This window comes from Peromyscus maniculatus, chromosome X (assembly GCF_049852395.1).
Source record: "Peromyscus maniculatus bairdii isolate BWxNUB_F1_BW_parent chromosome X, HU_Pman_BW_mat_3.1, whole genome shotgun sequence".
In the NCBI taxonomy this organism is placed as follows: Eukaryota; Metazoa; Chordata; class Mammalia; order Rodentia; family Cricetidae; genus Peromyscus; species Peromyscus maniculatus.
Window position 1 is genome coordinate 91186527 of NC_134875.1, and position 16522 is coordinate 91203048.

A 16522-nucleotide genomic window follows, 5' to 3' on the forward strand; every position below is an offset into this window, starting at 1 on the left:
ATATCCTTACTCTCACAATTTACTTTATACTTTCAATGCCAAACAAGGTATCTTTGACTCCGCTGTATATATCGCTCAGTATAAATAAAATGCTTATTAGCCAGTAGCCAGGCAGGAAGTATAGGTGGGACAAGCAGAGAAGAGAATTCTGGGAACAGGAAGGCTGAGTCAGGAGACATTGCCAGCTGCTGCCATGAGTACCAACACGTAAGATACTGGTAAGCCACGAGCCATGTGGCAAGGTATAGATTTATAGAAATGGGTTAATTTAAGATATAAGAACTGGACAGCAAGAAGCCTGAGCCATTAGGCCAAACAGTTTAAATAATATAAGCATCTGTGTGTTTATTTTATAAGTGAGCTATTGGACTGCCAGGGCTTGGTGGGACCCAGAGAGAAAACTTCAGCTACATGACTCTAAATTGAAATATTACTTAATAGTACATACAATAAAACAAATTGCTACTTCTTTACAGCTTTATGATATAATTATACATTTCACCCATTTAAAGTACAAAATACAATGACTTAGCATATTCACAAAGCTCTGTAACCATCATCACAATCAACTCCGTTATTCTCAAAAGAAACCCCCACCTTTGATGGTAAAAACATATGCTTAGCATGCACAAGGCCCTGAAGTTCCCAGCACCAAGAAATGAAGAAAGGAAGGTAGGAAGGGAGGGAGGAAGGGAGGAAGGGAGGGAGGGAGGGAGGGAGGGAGGGAGGAAGGAAGGAAGGAAGGAAGGAAGGAAGGAAGGAAGGAAGGAAGGAAGGAAGGAAGGAAGGAAGGAAGGAAGCTAGCTCAGCCAGCCACATCCTCCATCCCCAATAACAACCACATAAGGCTGAGGCTGAGAGAAACCTATTTTCAATCTCTATGTATTTGCCTACTCTGGCAATTTTATATACATGGAATCATACAAAGTGTGATCCTTTGGGACTGACTTCCTTCAGTCAACAAATATTTCAATAGAGCCACCATTAATTAATTATTAAGGTGTCAGGTGGTGGTGACATATGCACGCCTTTAACTCCAGCAGTCAGGAGGCACAAGCAGGTGGATCTCTGTGAGTTTGAGGTCAGCCTGATCTACACAGTGAGTTCCAGGACAGGCAGGGCTACACAGAGAAACCTTGTCTCAAAAATGATCAAAAATATTAATTATTAAAGCAATGTAGTCTAAGTTGGCCTACAGGTATGTACTCCTTTGCCTTTTCTTCCAGGTTTTATTTGTCTGATTGTGTGGCTTTGCTTTTCTGGCTTCATTTTGCTTTTTGAGATGGTCTCACTATGTAGCCCAGACTAGTCTTGAACTTGTTATTTTTCTGCCTCTGTCTCCTATATAGGAGATTACAATGTTGGGACTACCAGCATGCCCTACTTGAGAACAATTTGTTTCTAAGGAAACAAATTTAAAAAATAATAATAATAGTAATTTTGTTTCTAGGGTTTGATCTTTTTAAAGCAAACTGACCGCCTTCGTATTTAAATACAAAAGACAACTGTTCCTTTCCTCTCCTTCCTGAGATTTCATTAAAACAGCAGTAAGAAAATAAAACACAGATCAGAAACCCTGTAAGGAAGAGAAAATGTATAGAGGGGCCACTGGCAGATAAATCATGCAGGTTGGGGATGTAGGTCAGTGGTAGATTACTTGCTTAGCTTAAAGCCCTGTGTTTCATTCCCAGCACCACAAAAAAAGTATCGCCTGCTAGGACTATAGCACAGTTGGTAGAGCACTTGCCTAGCACGTATGAGGCCCCAGGTTGTTCCCCAGTACTACACACACACACACACACACACACACACACACACACACACACACACACACATACACACACCAATTAAAAAAGAGTATGGATGGAAATGAAAGACCAGTTGGCATTGTCTTGAAGAAGGGATGTGTGGCAAAGGAGAGAGCAGATCTTCCCCAGGCACAGATGGAAATGACTATGGGCAATAGAGAGAGCAACCAGGAAGCAAGACAGGAAGATAAATCCAAGTCCTATCCATGGAGTGGGTGACTCCTTTCTTCCCTCCATGCCATCCCAGTGCAAACCTGCTCCTGGAAGTCGTGACAGGCCAATTTTAAAAGCAGGGCAAAGTCTCACTAAGAAAAAAATCATTAATTTTATGCTGAGAACCAATACTACACACACACACACACACACACACACACACACACACACACACACACACACACCAGTGTTAGTGCTTAAAACCTCCACACAAAGGCAGCTCCCATCATCCAGCTTGCCCTAACATAGAACCTGCCTACCAGCAAGCCATATCTATACACAGAGTTCTTACTAGCATTTCAATTGCCTCATTCAGAAACATGACTGGACAACCAGGGATCAGCAGACATTGGAGGAGAGCCTGCAACATAAAAGAGAAAGACCAAGACAAGCAAGAAGAAAATCAAATGACTCAACAGGAAACAGAACTGTAAAAACAAAGCTAAACCTGTTAAGTGTCATCAAATCAACAGAAGCTACTACACTACAAGAAAACAGTTCAACATAAAAACAAACAGCCACAGAAAAAGACCTCATGGAAATGACCAAAGGAAAATATTCAAAAAATGAAAAAAATAAGCAGGAAAACCTAAGACACACTATGGCCATTTAGAAAGAACTCAATTCTTAATTAAAAGCATTCAGGAAGGAAAAAGAAAGCAAATCCTCAAAGAAAAAGAAGATACATATCACTCTTGAGCTAAAGAAGGCACACTACAAGGGCTAAAAGTATCTGTGTGTAGTCACCATGCCATACAAATTCAGAACACTGAAGATCTTCAAATTGTCCAAGAATTAAAAAAAGGATAAGCAACAAGTATCCAGACTGGCTATCCATTCTGCCATCTGCAATGCCAGATGCTAGTTTGGATAGAAAAGAACTCCAAGCTATCCAAACTGTCAGTATAAGGAATAGATATATAAGGTGTTGGCAAGTTTGCCTCTCATAATTTTCTTAAAAGCAACTTAAGCATGTAGTTCATCAACATGGCTTGAACACACCACGAAGAAGGTGACATAAAAGCCCAGAAAACAGGGCTCAATAGTGGATCTGAGAAGTCCAGGCCAGGTTACAGGGTGATATAGAACTAGGCGGATACTAAGTTTGGAGAGCCTAGCAACAAGGTGAAAACAAATGGCAGAGGATGAAAGAGGAAAATGTGCAGGACTTTATTCCTCAGCGGAACCAAGGAGGGCACCAGTGCAGTGTTCAGCCTCTGCCTCTAAAAACACTTTCTGCACAAAGAGGGAAGCCTTAGAGCAACCGCTATAAATCTCTGCTTCTCTTTTATGGTGGTCAGATTACAGAGTTCTTTGTTGGGATATTTCTATTTGGAATTTTTGTTTGATGTGTTTTGTTTGAGAGAGAATCTCAGTCTGTAGGCCAGGCTGGCCTGGAACTCACTATGTAGCCCAGACTGGTCTTAAGGCAAGCTTCTTGCCTCAGCCTCCTGAAAGCTAGAATTACAGGTATGACCCATCACACTAAGCTTCTAATCAGAATTCTTGTAATATGTGCATTTTATGCCATAAACATTTATTTTACAACTAGTAAAATTCCAGATATATCATAAAAATAATTTCTTCAAAGAGAAACCTTTTACCACCATTTTGTGATACAGCAGTAAAAGAGAGTAATATTTTCTTGTCTTGGGGTAGAACCTAGGGCCTCAAGCACACTAGGCAAGCATCCTACCAGAGGTATCCAGCCCAGCCCCTTACAGTAATATTTGGGGATACTTACGAGGTTCTTTAATTGTAAGCATTTGTAAAGTTCACTTACTGAAGGTGTGACAGCTGAAGAAGTTAAAAAACTAGTAAATCACTGTCCTACTTGCTGATTAATAGCCTGATCTTAACAGTTCCAACATTTACAGTTTGACAGGTGTGAAAGATTTTTTCTATACCAAAGAGCAATAGATATTTGAACTTTGAACATGCAGATGTGCTTATTAATTATAACTAATTTCTTTTTCTTACCAAGAATATACAATTTCTACGTATGTTTAACATCAAATGTAATGGGGTGAACAAGGAAATGAATTATATGTTAAGAAGTCCACATTTAGGAACCAACCAATCAGAAAACAAGTAAATATAGATAAAGAACCTAACATATATCCCATCTCTCCCATATAAACTGACTGGGGAATAAACCTACAAAATTGTACCTACCTCTAGCAAAAAGGAGTCCAATAAAACCAGCAAAACCAATAACACCAAGTCTTGGGAAAAATCCAGGAGGTGCACTTTGGAGATAATCATAGTTGTCTACAATAGAATCAGATTGGGAAATAACTCCATAAATTACTCATTAAACCCAAAGCAAAAACTTCATACATAACTAGACACACAGTACCAAATGTTTCCCAACCACCCATCCTTTGCTTTCTGCTAACAGACATTTGTATTTTGGTTTCTTAAGTCTGGTTTCATTTAGTACGGAGAGGCTTTGAACTCATGATCATCCCACCTCACCTCCCAAGTGTTCGGATTGGAGGTGTGTGTCAGCAAGACCAGCTCACACTTTTTTAAAGATAGTCTGGCTATGTGGCCCATGCTGAATTTAAACTTGCATTATATCCCCAACAGGCCTGGAACTGCTGAGTGATGGGATTCTGGATACACACCACCAGAGCCAACTGTGTGTGTCAATATGCTTCTTTTCAATACATTCTTTCAGGAACCAAACACATTCAACTCATAAAAGAAAGCATCCTTTGCCATCCGAACTTTCTATTTGAACTCAAGAACAATATATTTGGATAATGAAGGAAAATTTGCGATGGCTAGGTTCTAGTCAACTGGACACAAGGTCATCTGGCAAGAGGAACTTCAATTTAAAAAAGGACTCTATCAGAATGGCTTGTAGGCAAGTCTATGGGGCATTTTCTTGATTAATGGCTGATGATATGGGAAGGCCCATCTTACTTGGGGTGGGGCCACCCATAGGAAAGTGGTCCTGACTGCTATAAGGAAGCAAACTGAATGAGAAACCTTGGAACACTCAGCCCTAAATGGGAAGTTTCTATCAAATCCCTCCCCTCGAGGCTCAGGGACCCCACAGAAGAGGAGGCAGAAATAGTGTAAGAGCCAGAGGGGTTGGAAGACACCAAAAAACAAGGTCCTCTGAATTAACATGAGCAAAGCTCACATGAACTCACAGAAACTGAAGCAGCATGCACAGGGCCTGGCCAGGTCTGCACCAGGTCCTTTGCTTATATATTACAGCTTCCAGTTTAGTTTATGGGATTCCTAAGTACGCAAACAAGTGAGTCTCTGATTCTTGTGCCTTCTCTGGGGCTCTTTTCCTTCTGTTTGTTTTGTCAAATTCCAATGTGTTAGTTTTTGTTTTATCTTATTATATTATAATGTTATCTCTTAGAAGTCTGTTTGTTTTCTAATTAGAGACAGAAAGGGAGTGGATCCAGAAAGGAGGGGATGTGGGGATAAACTGGGAGAAGAGGGAGGGGAAACTGTAATCAGGATATACTATGTGAAAAAAATCTATTTTCAACAAAAGAAAAAATAAAATTGTCTTAGTGTGAAAAAGAAAAGAAAACAGGCTGAGCAAGCCATGGGGAGCAAGTCAGTAAGTAGCTCCCCTCCATGGTCTCTGCTTCAGTTCCTGCCCTGACTTCCCTCCATGATGGGCTATAGACTGTAACCTGGAATAAACCCTTTCCTCTCCAACTTGCTTTGGTCATGGTATTTGTCACAGCAATAAAAAGCAAATTAGAACAAAAGTGATGCTGGAAATAAATAGCCACTCTTGGTGGTGACAGAATTTAATAACTTAAAAATAAATACACCAGTGAGCCTACTCATAAAATAAATAATACAACACATGACCTTATTTGCCATGCCTAAGTATGTCTTAGGATTTGGATTTGCACTATGTCTCCTCTCCTCTCCTCTCTATGGAGCCAGTCTCCCAGCGAATTAGAGCCTGCTTAGGCACTGTCTCCTCTGGAAAGCTCATCCTAAGCTCATCAGCATAGACCCTGCCTCCTTCTCTGAAGTACCATCAGATGTTATTCTCTGCACCACCCTTGCTATCTCATCCTAGGGTACCTTGTACTTCACATTCATGTGTGTATATTCTCCCCACACAGAATATATGTCCCCTCATGGTGCATTGCTTAGACATGTTTTAAGACTGCACCTGAAGCCAAAGCCTAGCTTCTTCTGGCTATATGCCTTAGGTGTGACTGCTGGAAAATGGACTCACTGTCTTGCTATAATGGAATGCTTCTTCTAAGAGTCTTTGTAGTAACTCTGTGTTCAGGAGGAGAAAAACAAATATCTCAAATAATGCCTGCTGCCATTAATCAGTGGGAAATGACAGGTTAACAGTGAGGGTCACTCCTCAGTTATAGATCTTATTCTGCCATGAGAACAAACCCCTGGAAAAGCAAGACTTTAATGTGTTGAGATATCCTAAAGAGAATTAAATACTTGTCAATATCTCTACTACTTAACTAATTCCAGGCTGAAATTAGACAAAACATAGATCATAAACTCAGTCTGTGGGTGCACATGGTAAGTGCCCATAAGTGAGACACAATCAAGGACAATAAAATGTAAAAAAATGTAAGAACACTACTATTTATGGAAAAACCTCTCCCAAACACAGAAGCTCGGTTCCTTCCTGAACTTAGATTTGTACAGCTTTTTTTTAAAAAAAGTTTTTGTTTGTTTGTTTTGGGGTTTTTCTTTTTTTAGACAGGCTCTATGTAGTTCTGGCTGTCCTGGAGCTCACTATATAGAAGAAGCTCCCTTGAAATTGCAGAGATCCACCTGCCTTTGCCTCTGCCTCCTGAGTATTGGGATTAAAGGCATGAGCCACCACGCCGGGCCTGTGCAACATTTATTAATGGCAACTAATGAATTACTATGATTCAGAAAATCTGGTGAGGAGTAAGCTCACACTGCAATTTTTTTTTAGCACTGGCCCTCACATATGCTAAGAAAACATTCTGCTACTGAACTACATATCCCCAGCCTGAACGTTTTTTTGTTTAATTCAGGGCACAAGCACTTGCTAGCCCAACAATCCTAATAATGTTGAAGAGATTCATGAACTACTACTCTGAAATCTGATTCAAACATAGATTGTCTTCCAGAAAACATCTACATAGCTCTAAATGTTTCTATTCAATTTCAATGACTCTATGGTCTCCAATACCTAGTCATGAAAACCCAGTTCAATAGTTCAATAGGATGAAGTAACTGATTGTGCCTCATTAAAACTCAACTTACCTAATCCCCACTGGAAGAAGCGTTCCACCCTGGGTCTAGTTTGGGAGTATATTTCCTAAGAAGATAAAAAGAAACAGAATGAGTAGGGTTTGTTGATTGGAATCATTATTAACCCTGTTCAGTGTTAGGGATGAATCTTGGGCCTCCAGCAGATTAAGCATATAATCTACCATTGAGCTCCACCTCTAGCTATTAACAGTTTGTAAACAAAGTGATCTACTTTCAGTTTTACTGCCTTTTTTATCTTTTGTAATTTCCCTTTCACTAGTAGCCTGTTCATCAGAATGCTTTACTATTGCCACAGGCAGCAAAGATTTCAGTAGAATGTTTTTTGAACAACCTACTCCTCTAACTCCTAAGACTGAAGGAAATAAGAAAATTGAGGAGTTAGAGAGATAACCAGCTCAGTGGTTAAAAGCACACATTTTGGGCTGGAGAGATGGCACAGAGGTTACCACCAGCACTGACTGCTCTTCCAGAGGACCCAGGTTCAATTCCCAGCACCCACATGGCAGTTCACAACTGTTTGTAATTCCACTTCCAGAGGATCTCACACCCTCATACAGACATACATTAAATAAATAAATCCTTTTTTTTGCATAGGACAAGAGTTCAATTCCCAACACCCATGTCTGGTGGCTTACAACTAAGTGTAACTCAAGCTCCAGGAGGATTCAATGCCTTTGTTCCTCACAGACACTTTAAGTCAGGTATACATATCCACACACATAGACAGACACACAGAGACACACACTTAAAAATAACAAAAAAAAGCCGGGCGGTGATGGCGCACACCTTTAGTCCCAGCACTCAGGAGGCAGAGCCAGGAGGATCTCTGTGATTTCGAGGCCAGCATGGTCTACAGAGTGAGTTCCAGGAAAGGCAGAAAGCTACACAGAGAAACCCTGTCTCAAAAAAACTAAAAAAAAAAAAAAATCCTAAAAACAAGACAAAATTGACCTTCTTGATAATCAGAGGTGATCCTTTGCCCATGAGATTATTAACACTGTCTTTCAAATCAAGGCTATTTTATTATTTGCCATGATTTTAAGGCCTACATTTGGAAAATGCTGCTTTGAAACAGGAATGGGCAGCTTTACTGAGCAATGAGTTGATAAGTCAATTTTAAAAGGATATCCCAATCCTAAAGTAAAAGAAGTTATCAACATTCTCTTACCAATACAATGGCTTTGAGGAGCTAGAGATACCCCTCAGTGGCAGTGCTTACCTAGCATGAGTAAGGAACTGAGCTTTATCACTAGCTCTGGCAAGCAAACAAATCAACAGGTCCCCACCCCAAAACAAAATAAAGGTGCAACCAATAAAATGGATTGTACATGGGGCTGGAGCAATGGCTCAGCAGTTATACTCTTGCAGAAGACCTGGGTTTGATTGTCAGCTTCTGGATAGTGGCTCACAGCCATCTGTAACTATAATCCAGGGAACAGGACACTCTCACCCACGTGGTGCACAGACATACATGCAAGCAAAACCCCCATACATATAAAGTAAATAATAAATAAAGATTTAAAAAATGCCTTATACATTAATATCAAATGGTCCTAAAGGAAATGAGGACTTAGCTAAAAGAACCTTCAAGAACTCTACAGTGGAGAAGGAAAAAAATACAGGAATTATCAAAAAGTATCAGAACTAGCTGTCACTTAGGAAAGGATTGTTTTATAAATGCTGGTCCAAATCAGAACTAGTTATCCACATACTTTTAAATGGACTTGTATAATGCTGAACGTGGAGGAGGATGGGAAGAACTGATATCACTTCATTAAAAAGCAACTATTGTTTTCATGTTGACTACACCTGCTTTTTTCCATCTGTAGAAAGAAAAAACAGAGGACTGGAGATATGGCTCAGTTGTTAACGCTTGTGGTATAGTCATGAAGTCTAGAGTTCAGATCCCAGCACCCATTTAACAAGCCAGCTATCCCCAAAACACCTATAACTCCAGCTCTGAGCAACCTGATGCTCTCTTCTGGCCTCCATGTGTGCATACACTCTCACAGGTGCACATATATGCACACATACACACACAAACACACATACAAATAATAAAATCCATCTTTTTAAAAAGAGAAAAAACTGCCAGGCGGCGGTGGCGCATGCCTTTAATCCCAGCACTCAGGAAGCAGAACCAGGCAGATCTCTGTGAGTTCGAGGCCAGCCTGGTCTACAGAGAGAGATCTAGGACAGGCACCAAAACTACACAGAGAAACCCTGTCTCAAAAAACCAAAGAGAGAGAGAGAGACAGAGACAGAGACGGAGAAAGAGAGACAGAGAGACAGAGACAGACAGAGAGAAAGAGAGAACTATATATCAAAGTCTAGAGGGACAGTCTATTTCTTTTGCTGGCTTAATCATTTTGCCATTTTAAAGTTTCGATCAGTTCTTCAAGAAAGAACAAGAAATTTCATTCTTCATGAAGAAGTCAATGTACCTAATAAAGCCATCCTAATTACAAGAAAAGTTTCCTGTTTATCAGTATTAAAATAAGCATGTTAATAACCAGCATATGATGTAGACAGATATTCTGTTGCACCAAGTATCACAGAAAAAAAGTATTTAAAAAAAAAAATCTCAAGTTGAAAGGTAAAGAGACAAAGTCCTTTTTTTCCTAAGACAGGGTCTCCTTATGTAGCCTAGGCAGGCTCCAACCTTGCAGCAACCACCCTGCTTCAGCATCTTTAGTGCTGCGCTCACAGGTGTGTGCCACCACAACCAGCTGACAAAAATGTCTTCATTACACAAGAAAACGGGCCAGGGGACAGCTCAGTAGTAAAGAGTGTGTCTACTGTGCTTACTTACATCGTTGATAGAGCTTGTGTGTGTGCTTTCTTTCAATTGGTAGTTCAGCAATGGCATAATTGATGAAATTTAAATTTTAACAAAAAACCCCAGCCATGGCTAAAGAGTATTTGAGTGCTGTAATAGAAGGTAGATACCATAATAAGGCAAACTTTGGTTTCAGATGACTTAAAATCAGAATACATTCACGTCCATAACAACAAATGCCTGGAACCTAAAACATGAGCAAGGAGAGAAGCCACTGGAGTGAACAGTTCACCAAAGTTTGGTTGGTTGGTTTTCCTTGCTTGTTTGTTTTTCAGACAGGGTCTCTCTGTGTAGCCCTGGCTGTCCCAGAACTATGTAGACCAGGCTGGCCTCAGACCTCACAGAGATCTGCCTAACTCTGCCCACAGAGTGCTGGGATTAAAGGTGTGCCACCACACCTAGGTAGTCATGTCTGTATGAGTATCCCTTATCTGAAATATATAGGAACAGATGTTTGTTAGGTTTCAGAGATTTTGGCTTTCTGAGTTTTTGCATTTATAGATTGAACATCCCTAGTATGAAAATCTAAATCCAAATTAATCTTGGATTACAAATGCCCAGCCTGTAGTGATTTGTAGAATTTCTAGAGGGAGAAAGAAATCTCAATTTTCTATATGTGTATACATGATAAGCATGTACAGGTATGTGGTGTGTATACAGGTTTGTGTTGCCTGTGTGAGTGCAAGTTTGGGTACAGGTATTCACACATGTGTGCACATGTTGTGAGGAAGTCAAAAGTCACCCTTGGGTGTCATTCCTCGGCAGCCATCTACCTTGTTTATTAAGATGGATGTCTCAGCAGGACCTTGGTGTTGCTGATTAGGCTGGCAGTGAGCTCCAGGGATATAGCAAACTGTTACCCTAGTACTGGGACTGCAGTCTCTGCCACCATGCCTACCTTTTAGTGGGTACTAGGGACCGACCCCAGGTCCTCACTAATAACTGAGCCCTCTCTCCATCCCAACATCACAATTTTGATATACATGTTTATGTTTGATTCATTTCCTTCCAGTAGTGTTCCATGTTTTCCCTGATACACACAACAGCTTTATACTAACAAACCAACAAGGTAATCCTTTGCCCTCTGCTCTCCAGTCAAGGTGCCACAACCTTTCTGGTGAGAGGGAAATCCCCCTTGCTGCCACCACGATGCCAGATTTCATTGCATCTGCTCTCTGCTTAGCATTTAAGAACACTTATAAGTCGGACGCTCTTAACTTTGGACTCTTTATTACACCTTTTTCTAAAACATGCAGTCAGGGCTGTGCCTGATGGCTTGCTTACAGCTGTAATTCCAGCACCTATGCTGGTCAATGAGGCAGGAAGATCACCAGCCAGTCTGAGGACAATGTAGTCAATTCCAGGCCAACCCTACAGAGTGAGATCCTAAGAAACTAAAATAAATCAATAAATAAACAGTCATTAATAAATAAATAGTAATTAATAAATAAATTATAAAACTAAAAATTCAAACATACAAACAATATAGACTTTTCACTATTAACTCTTAAGTAGATGTACCTGACACCAACTTGTATATGGCTCACACTGATGTCGGAGTTGTGAGATGTTTTCTTCAAGTTGAGTCCTTGGCTCCTCCACATATTTAGATTGATTCTCAGGAACTGAGTAGAGTGAAAGCTACACATATTAAAACAAAAAGAAAAGCATATACTATGAGACTATGTAACATATGATCAATTTTGTAGGTTAATATTGCCAATAATTTGTAAATACCAGTTACCTTAAGGGCTGTATGCAACCTCTAACTTTCCTTCAGATGATCTGCGTGCCTTGCTTCCTCAATAAGGCCAAGGCCAAGAGGGCAGGACTACACAGTGTCCTGGCTTCTCCCTATCTACTCTATCCACTGTTTTGTTTTGGGAGTGTGGAGTAACTACTGACCCTAGGCCTCAAGCAAGCAAGGCAAGCACCTCCAGTCCCCTTATCCACTTTACAGATTGGTACCTGGTGTCTGACCTCAAACTATTCTACTATGCTAAAGGGTAAATGGAGGAGGTTTATTTGCGGGGAGGGCACATGTCATGGGGCATGTGTGGCAGTGGTCTGAAAACAACTTTCTGAGAGTCAGGTTTCTCCTACCATGTGGGTCTCAGGGATCGAACTAAGTCATCAGGCTTGGCAGCAAGTGCTTTTATCACTGAGTCATATTACCAGCCCTTGAATTTTGTTTTGTTTTTAAGAAAAAAAGCTGAGAGGAAATGAAGAATAATTGATTACATGGATCCAATATCAGAATGCTACTGATCAAAGCAGGCGAACAAATTCATTGTCCACCTAGAAAAGAGCCTTCTCAGTAGACACTACTAGCCACCTCTTCCTGTTGACAATGCTACTGTTCTAAAGCCTGAGAGGAGAGGAAGGGAAAAAAGAAGCTCACTGGCTTTATGTAAACACCATTCAAGTAACCTTGCCTGGCCACTAGGGGCACCTGTACATCATTTTATTCCAAGGCAACAGAAATTGAAGAAAATAAAAAATCCAAATAATTACTGGGAGGTACAGACAAAAAAAAAAAAAGAATATAAATGATGAAGAAAAGATGTCTTATTTCACTGACTATTATATAATAATATTTACTTAAGCTTCTTTGAAAGAAAAATGTGAAAAGTTTTCTTAGCTTGCTGAGTAGTCTAGAATCAGGCAGGCCACTCTGAAAAGTAAGTTGTACAGAGCCCCACAACTGGATAGTAGACAGAGAGTGAGAGATTTTGGAACACTCTGTCCTAATGGGATGTCTTCACCAAGCCCTGCCCTCGGCTCTGGGAAGTATACAGAAGAGGAGAGCTGGAAGAAAGAGAGGGGATGGAGGACAGTGAAACAGTGTCTTCCAGACACAAGAGGACTGGAACACATATGAAGCCAGCATGCACAGGGCCTGCACAGGTTCAAGCTAGACAGGGTCCCAGTGCTGAGAGGGGAAAGTAGACACAGGCTACTATCCCTAACCAAGAAGCTGTCTCCAATTGACTACCTCTTGCAAAGGAAAAATTAGTTCTCTCCAGTGGAGTCTCACTAGGGATATTAAACACATTTAAGAACAGGTCCCATCAGGCGGCAGTGGCACACACCTTTAATCCCAGCACCCAGGATGCAGAGCCAGGTGGATCTCTGTGAGTTCGAGGCCAGCCTGGTCTACAGAGCAAGATCCAAGACAGGCACAAAAACTACAGAGAAATGCTGTCTCAAAAAACAAAACAAAACAAAAAGAACAGGTCCCATACCTAGCAGTAAATGGCCAACACAAAATGAATTCAATGGTATTTTTGTAGACTTTGTCCCATATTGCTTTGTTTGGGCATTTTATTTTCTTACTGGCCTTTTTCTGTATATTATAGTTTCCAATTTTGTTTTTATGGAGAGAGAAATGTTTCTTGTGGTTTTTGGTTTTTTTTTTAAATTATGATTTGGTTGGTTTTTCTGTCTGTCTACTCATTTTCTAAAGAAAGGGAAGTGTAGAGTTAGTTGGGTGGGTGGACAGGTGGAAAGGATCTAGGAAGAGTTGGGGGTGGAAAAACAGTGATCAAAATACGCTGTATGAAAAAAATTTCTCGAATTAAAAAAAAATAGGTATGTACTAAGAAAAAGGAAAAGTGAGCTGTGTTTAAAATCCACTAGGATATAGTAAGTTCTCCACTAAAAACTAAATCTATGAGCTATTCCTTAATTATGCTCCTAGCTACATTCTACTACCATCTGTGAAAAAAACAGAGTTCAGCAATTTCCAACAGATAAAACAAATAAACTATCAGGAAATGTATATGTCTTCCTTTCAAATATTTTCAGTGTGCTAAGGGTATACGTTAGTATCCAGTACCTCAAAGAGTAAAACTAAATCTTGAAACATAATTTATAAAAGTTCTCCTAACTAAATCAGATGTTCACTCTGTACCATACAGTATCAGCACATTACCTCATCAACCTTCATGTAATTCTTGTGAGGTGAGTCCTTTTTGGGTGCTGCATAGACTCTGAAGGTGAGCAGGCTCAGGCTGGCTGGCCCCACACATCTCTGAATTACCTGAAATGCAAAGGTAATCTTAAATCTTTTCTCCATGCTACAAAGCAAGTACGACAAAGTCAGAAGGCCGATACCCTCAGCCATTCCCACCCAGAAAAGCTTAGTGCCCTTTCTGAAAAGTAAATGCATTTCGGAAATTCTGAGGATGTCAAAATATAAGCATGTGTTCCGGATGAGTTCAAATTTCAAAACTTCATCTTAATTTCTCAAAGATCAAAGTTCCAAAGCCTTCAACTGAAAAATTTAAAAAGACACAGCTAGGCAAACTGATACCAATCTATATACGATAGATATATACATCTCTGAAAAACATCCAACTCTAACTCACCATTTTCCCCTCATACCCACCTTTCTTTCTCTACATCGTGTCTCAGGAATGGTAACAATCTCACCAGAAACTCTGAGATCATTTGAAATTCACTCTCAGAAGACAATAGATCAATATTAACTATAATCACTGTGCTGTGTAATAGATCTTTCCAACTGTATCTTCTTAAAATTTTGTATCCTTTGACTGATAACCTTCCTCAATTCAAATCCCAGCCACTGGTTGTTACCATTCTCCTATCTGCTTCTATCAGTTCAGTATTTTTAGATTACACTGAAATAAGAGTACAATATGAAATAATGAACAAGTTAATTACCTCCATTTAAACATACTATAATATATGCATACTTCAAAACATTGCACATATATATACACATACGCGTGTGTGTGTGTGTGTGTGTGTGTGTGTGTGTGTGTGTTACATGCCTTTCTGCCCATTTAAGACTAAAAATAAGCAGCTGGTGGCGGTGGTGCACACCTTTAACCCCAGCACTCAGAAGGCAGAGGCAGGCGGATCTCTATAAGTTTGAGGCCAGCCTGGGCTACAGAGTGAGTTCCAGGACAGCCAGGGCTACACAGTGAAATCCTGTCTCAAAAAAAAAAATTACAATTAAATCTCAAGGTCATCTTCACCACCACCATCACTCCTTTTGGTCACTAAGTTCTGGTGATTGTGCCTATTAAATGATCTCACTTCTACTTGCTCTTCTTTATCCCTCCTGTGCTGGCCTTCCTTGAGCCCTCATTTCTTTCCTGGATTGTTTTTAGCAGCAACCTAAATGGTTGCCTAGCCATCTATGGATTCAAATCACCACAGGGGAAACCATAACGATCAATCTAAACTACATCCCTAATTAGATTCTTTCTATCTTTACTTGAGATTTTTGTACTTATTACCTAGGACTTTTATGTGAACCAAAGATTTGCTATAACCAGCCACGACCACTTTCCCTATCCTCACTCTGACTCTGGTCACAAAACATAAACTTTCTGTATTTTTCTCGTGCTGTTTTCCAGCTACCTGGGTTCGCTGATTGCTATGTCTTTTTTCTAAAAGCAGGGAGGAGTCATGCTTTTACTTTACGTTTTTATCTGTCCATGTACTTATGCCTATCAAATTCGCCTAGCAGGTTGGAGTCCCTCTGAGAATAAGGTGTGTCTGACTCCTATTTCTACTGCTACAGCTGGGCCTAGCACAAAAGAGATGTTCAACAACTGCTCATTCATTGCCTGTTATGAGACACGGGAATAGAAGAGAGAATAGTGAAGGACATCGTTCTATCTACCTAGCCATGTTTTAGCATCTTAGAAATCATAGTACTAAGATCTGCAGTAACTATAATACAAAAGACTAAGCCACTTGGTAATACAAATCCTTACTGCAAGAATTCAGCTGCTTGGCACTCTCAAAGTAAGAACTCTAATATATTAGCTTGTCAGAGGTTTTGAAGATAGCTAAATAAGGCCCAAACTGAGGCAGAGAACTAAAAATTGACTCAAACAAAAGCTGAATTGCCATCTCAGCTCTGCAAGCCCCAGGAGGACTGTCAGAGTTCCCTTGCCCATGTGGCTAAATCTTTCGCTCTGGTGTGATTCTCTTCTCCAGCACAATTTCTCTAATACGATACATTCTCTAGTGCAGACCCTCTTTCAACTTCTATTTCACAGAGCCCACCAGGGACTTAATAGTCACAAGAAACTAAGCAACTGCACCAGTATTTGCTTAGATGGGGCCCCACTAAATGCTGGAAAGGTGTAGGATGCCATTATTCACAAAGAAAACAACAAACAAACAAAAAAAAGGCCATCCTCCTTCCTTTGCCAATCAAGTAGCTGGCATTACAGGCATGTGCCACCATAGCTAGTGGTTGCCATTATCTTAAATACCTTGCCGTTTCTTTGTCTCTCCCTTCTGAAGCTTGACAAGGACTTATGATTGATTACAAAACCAATCCAGCCTGGTAAGTAGGATTATACATGATAACAATTAGAAGAACCAACCAGAACTTGATTTCCAAATC

General features: G+C 40.2%; 1 protein-coding gene across 7 annotated transcripts in view; it reads right to left on the reverse strand.

Annotated features, from left to right (window-relative positions):
- The window catches only part of Apoo (apolipoprotein O), a 53559-nt gene that overhangs the window by 24935 nt on the left and 12102 nt on the right, over positions 1-16522 (reverse strand). For all 7 annotated transcript variants that reach the window (XR_013048095.1, XR_013048096.1, XR_013048094.1 and 4 more), the window contains 4 exons: positions 14066-14173; positions 11653-11772; positions 7284-7338; positions 4197-4292 (listed from right to left, as the gene is read on the reverse strand). Coding sequence is in view for 4 of the 7 variants with exons in the window: in XM_006990108.4 (XP_006990170.1) it covers positions 4197-4292; positions 7284-7338; positions 11653-11772; positions 14066-14173 (379 nt within the window). In the remaining 3 variants the exon portion in view is untranslated. The remainder of the gene's footprint in view (positions 1-4196; positions 4293-7283; positions 7339-11652; positions 11773-14065; positions 14174-16522) is intronic.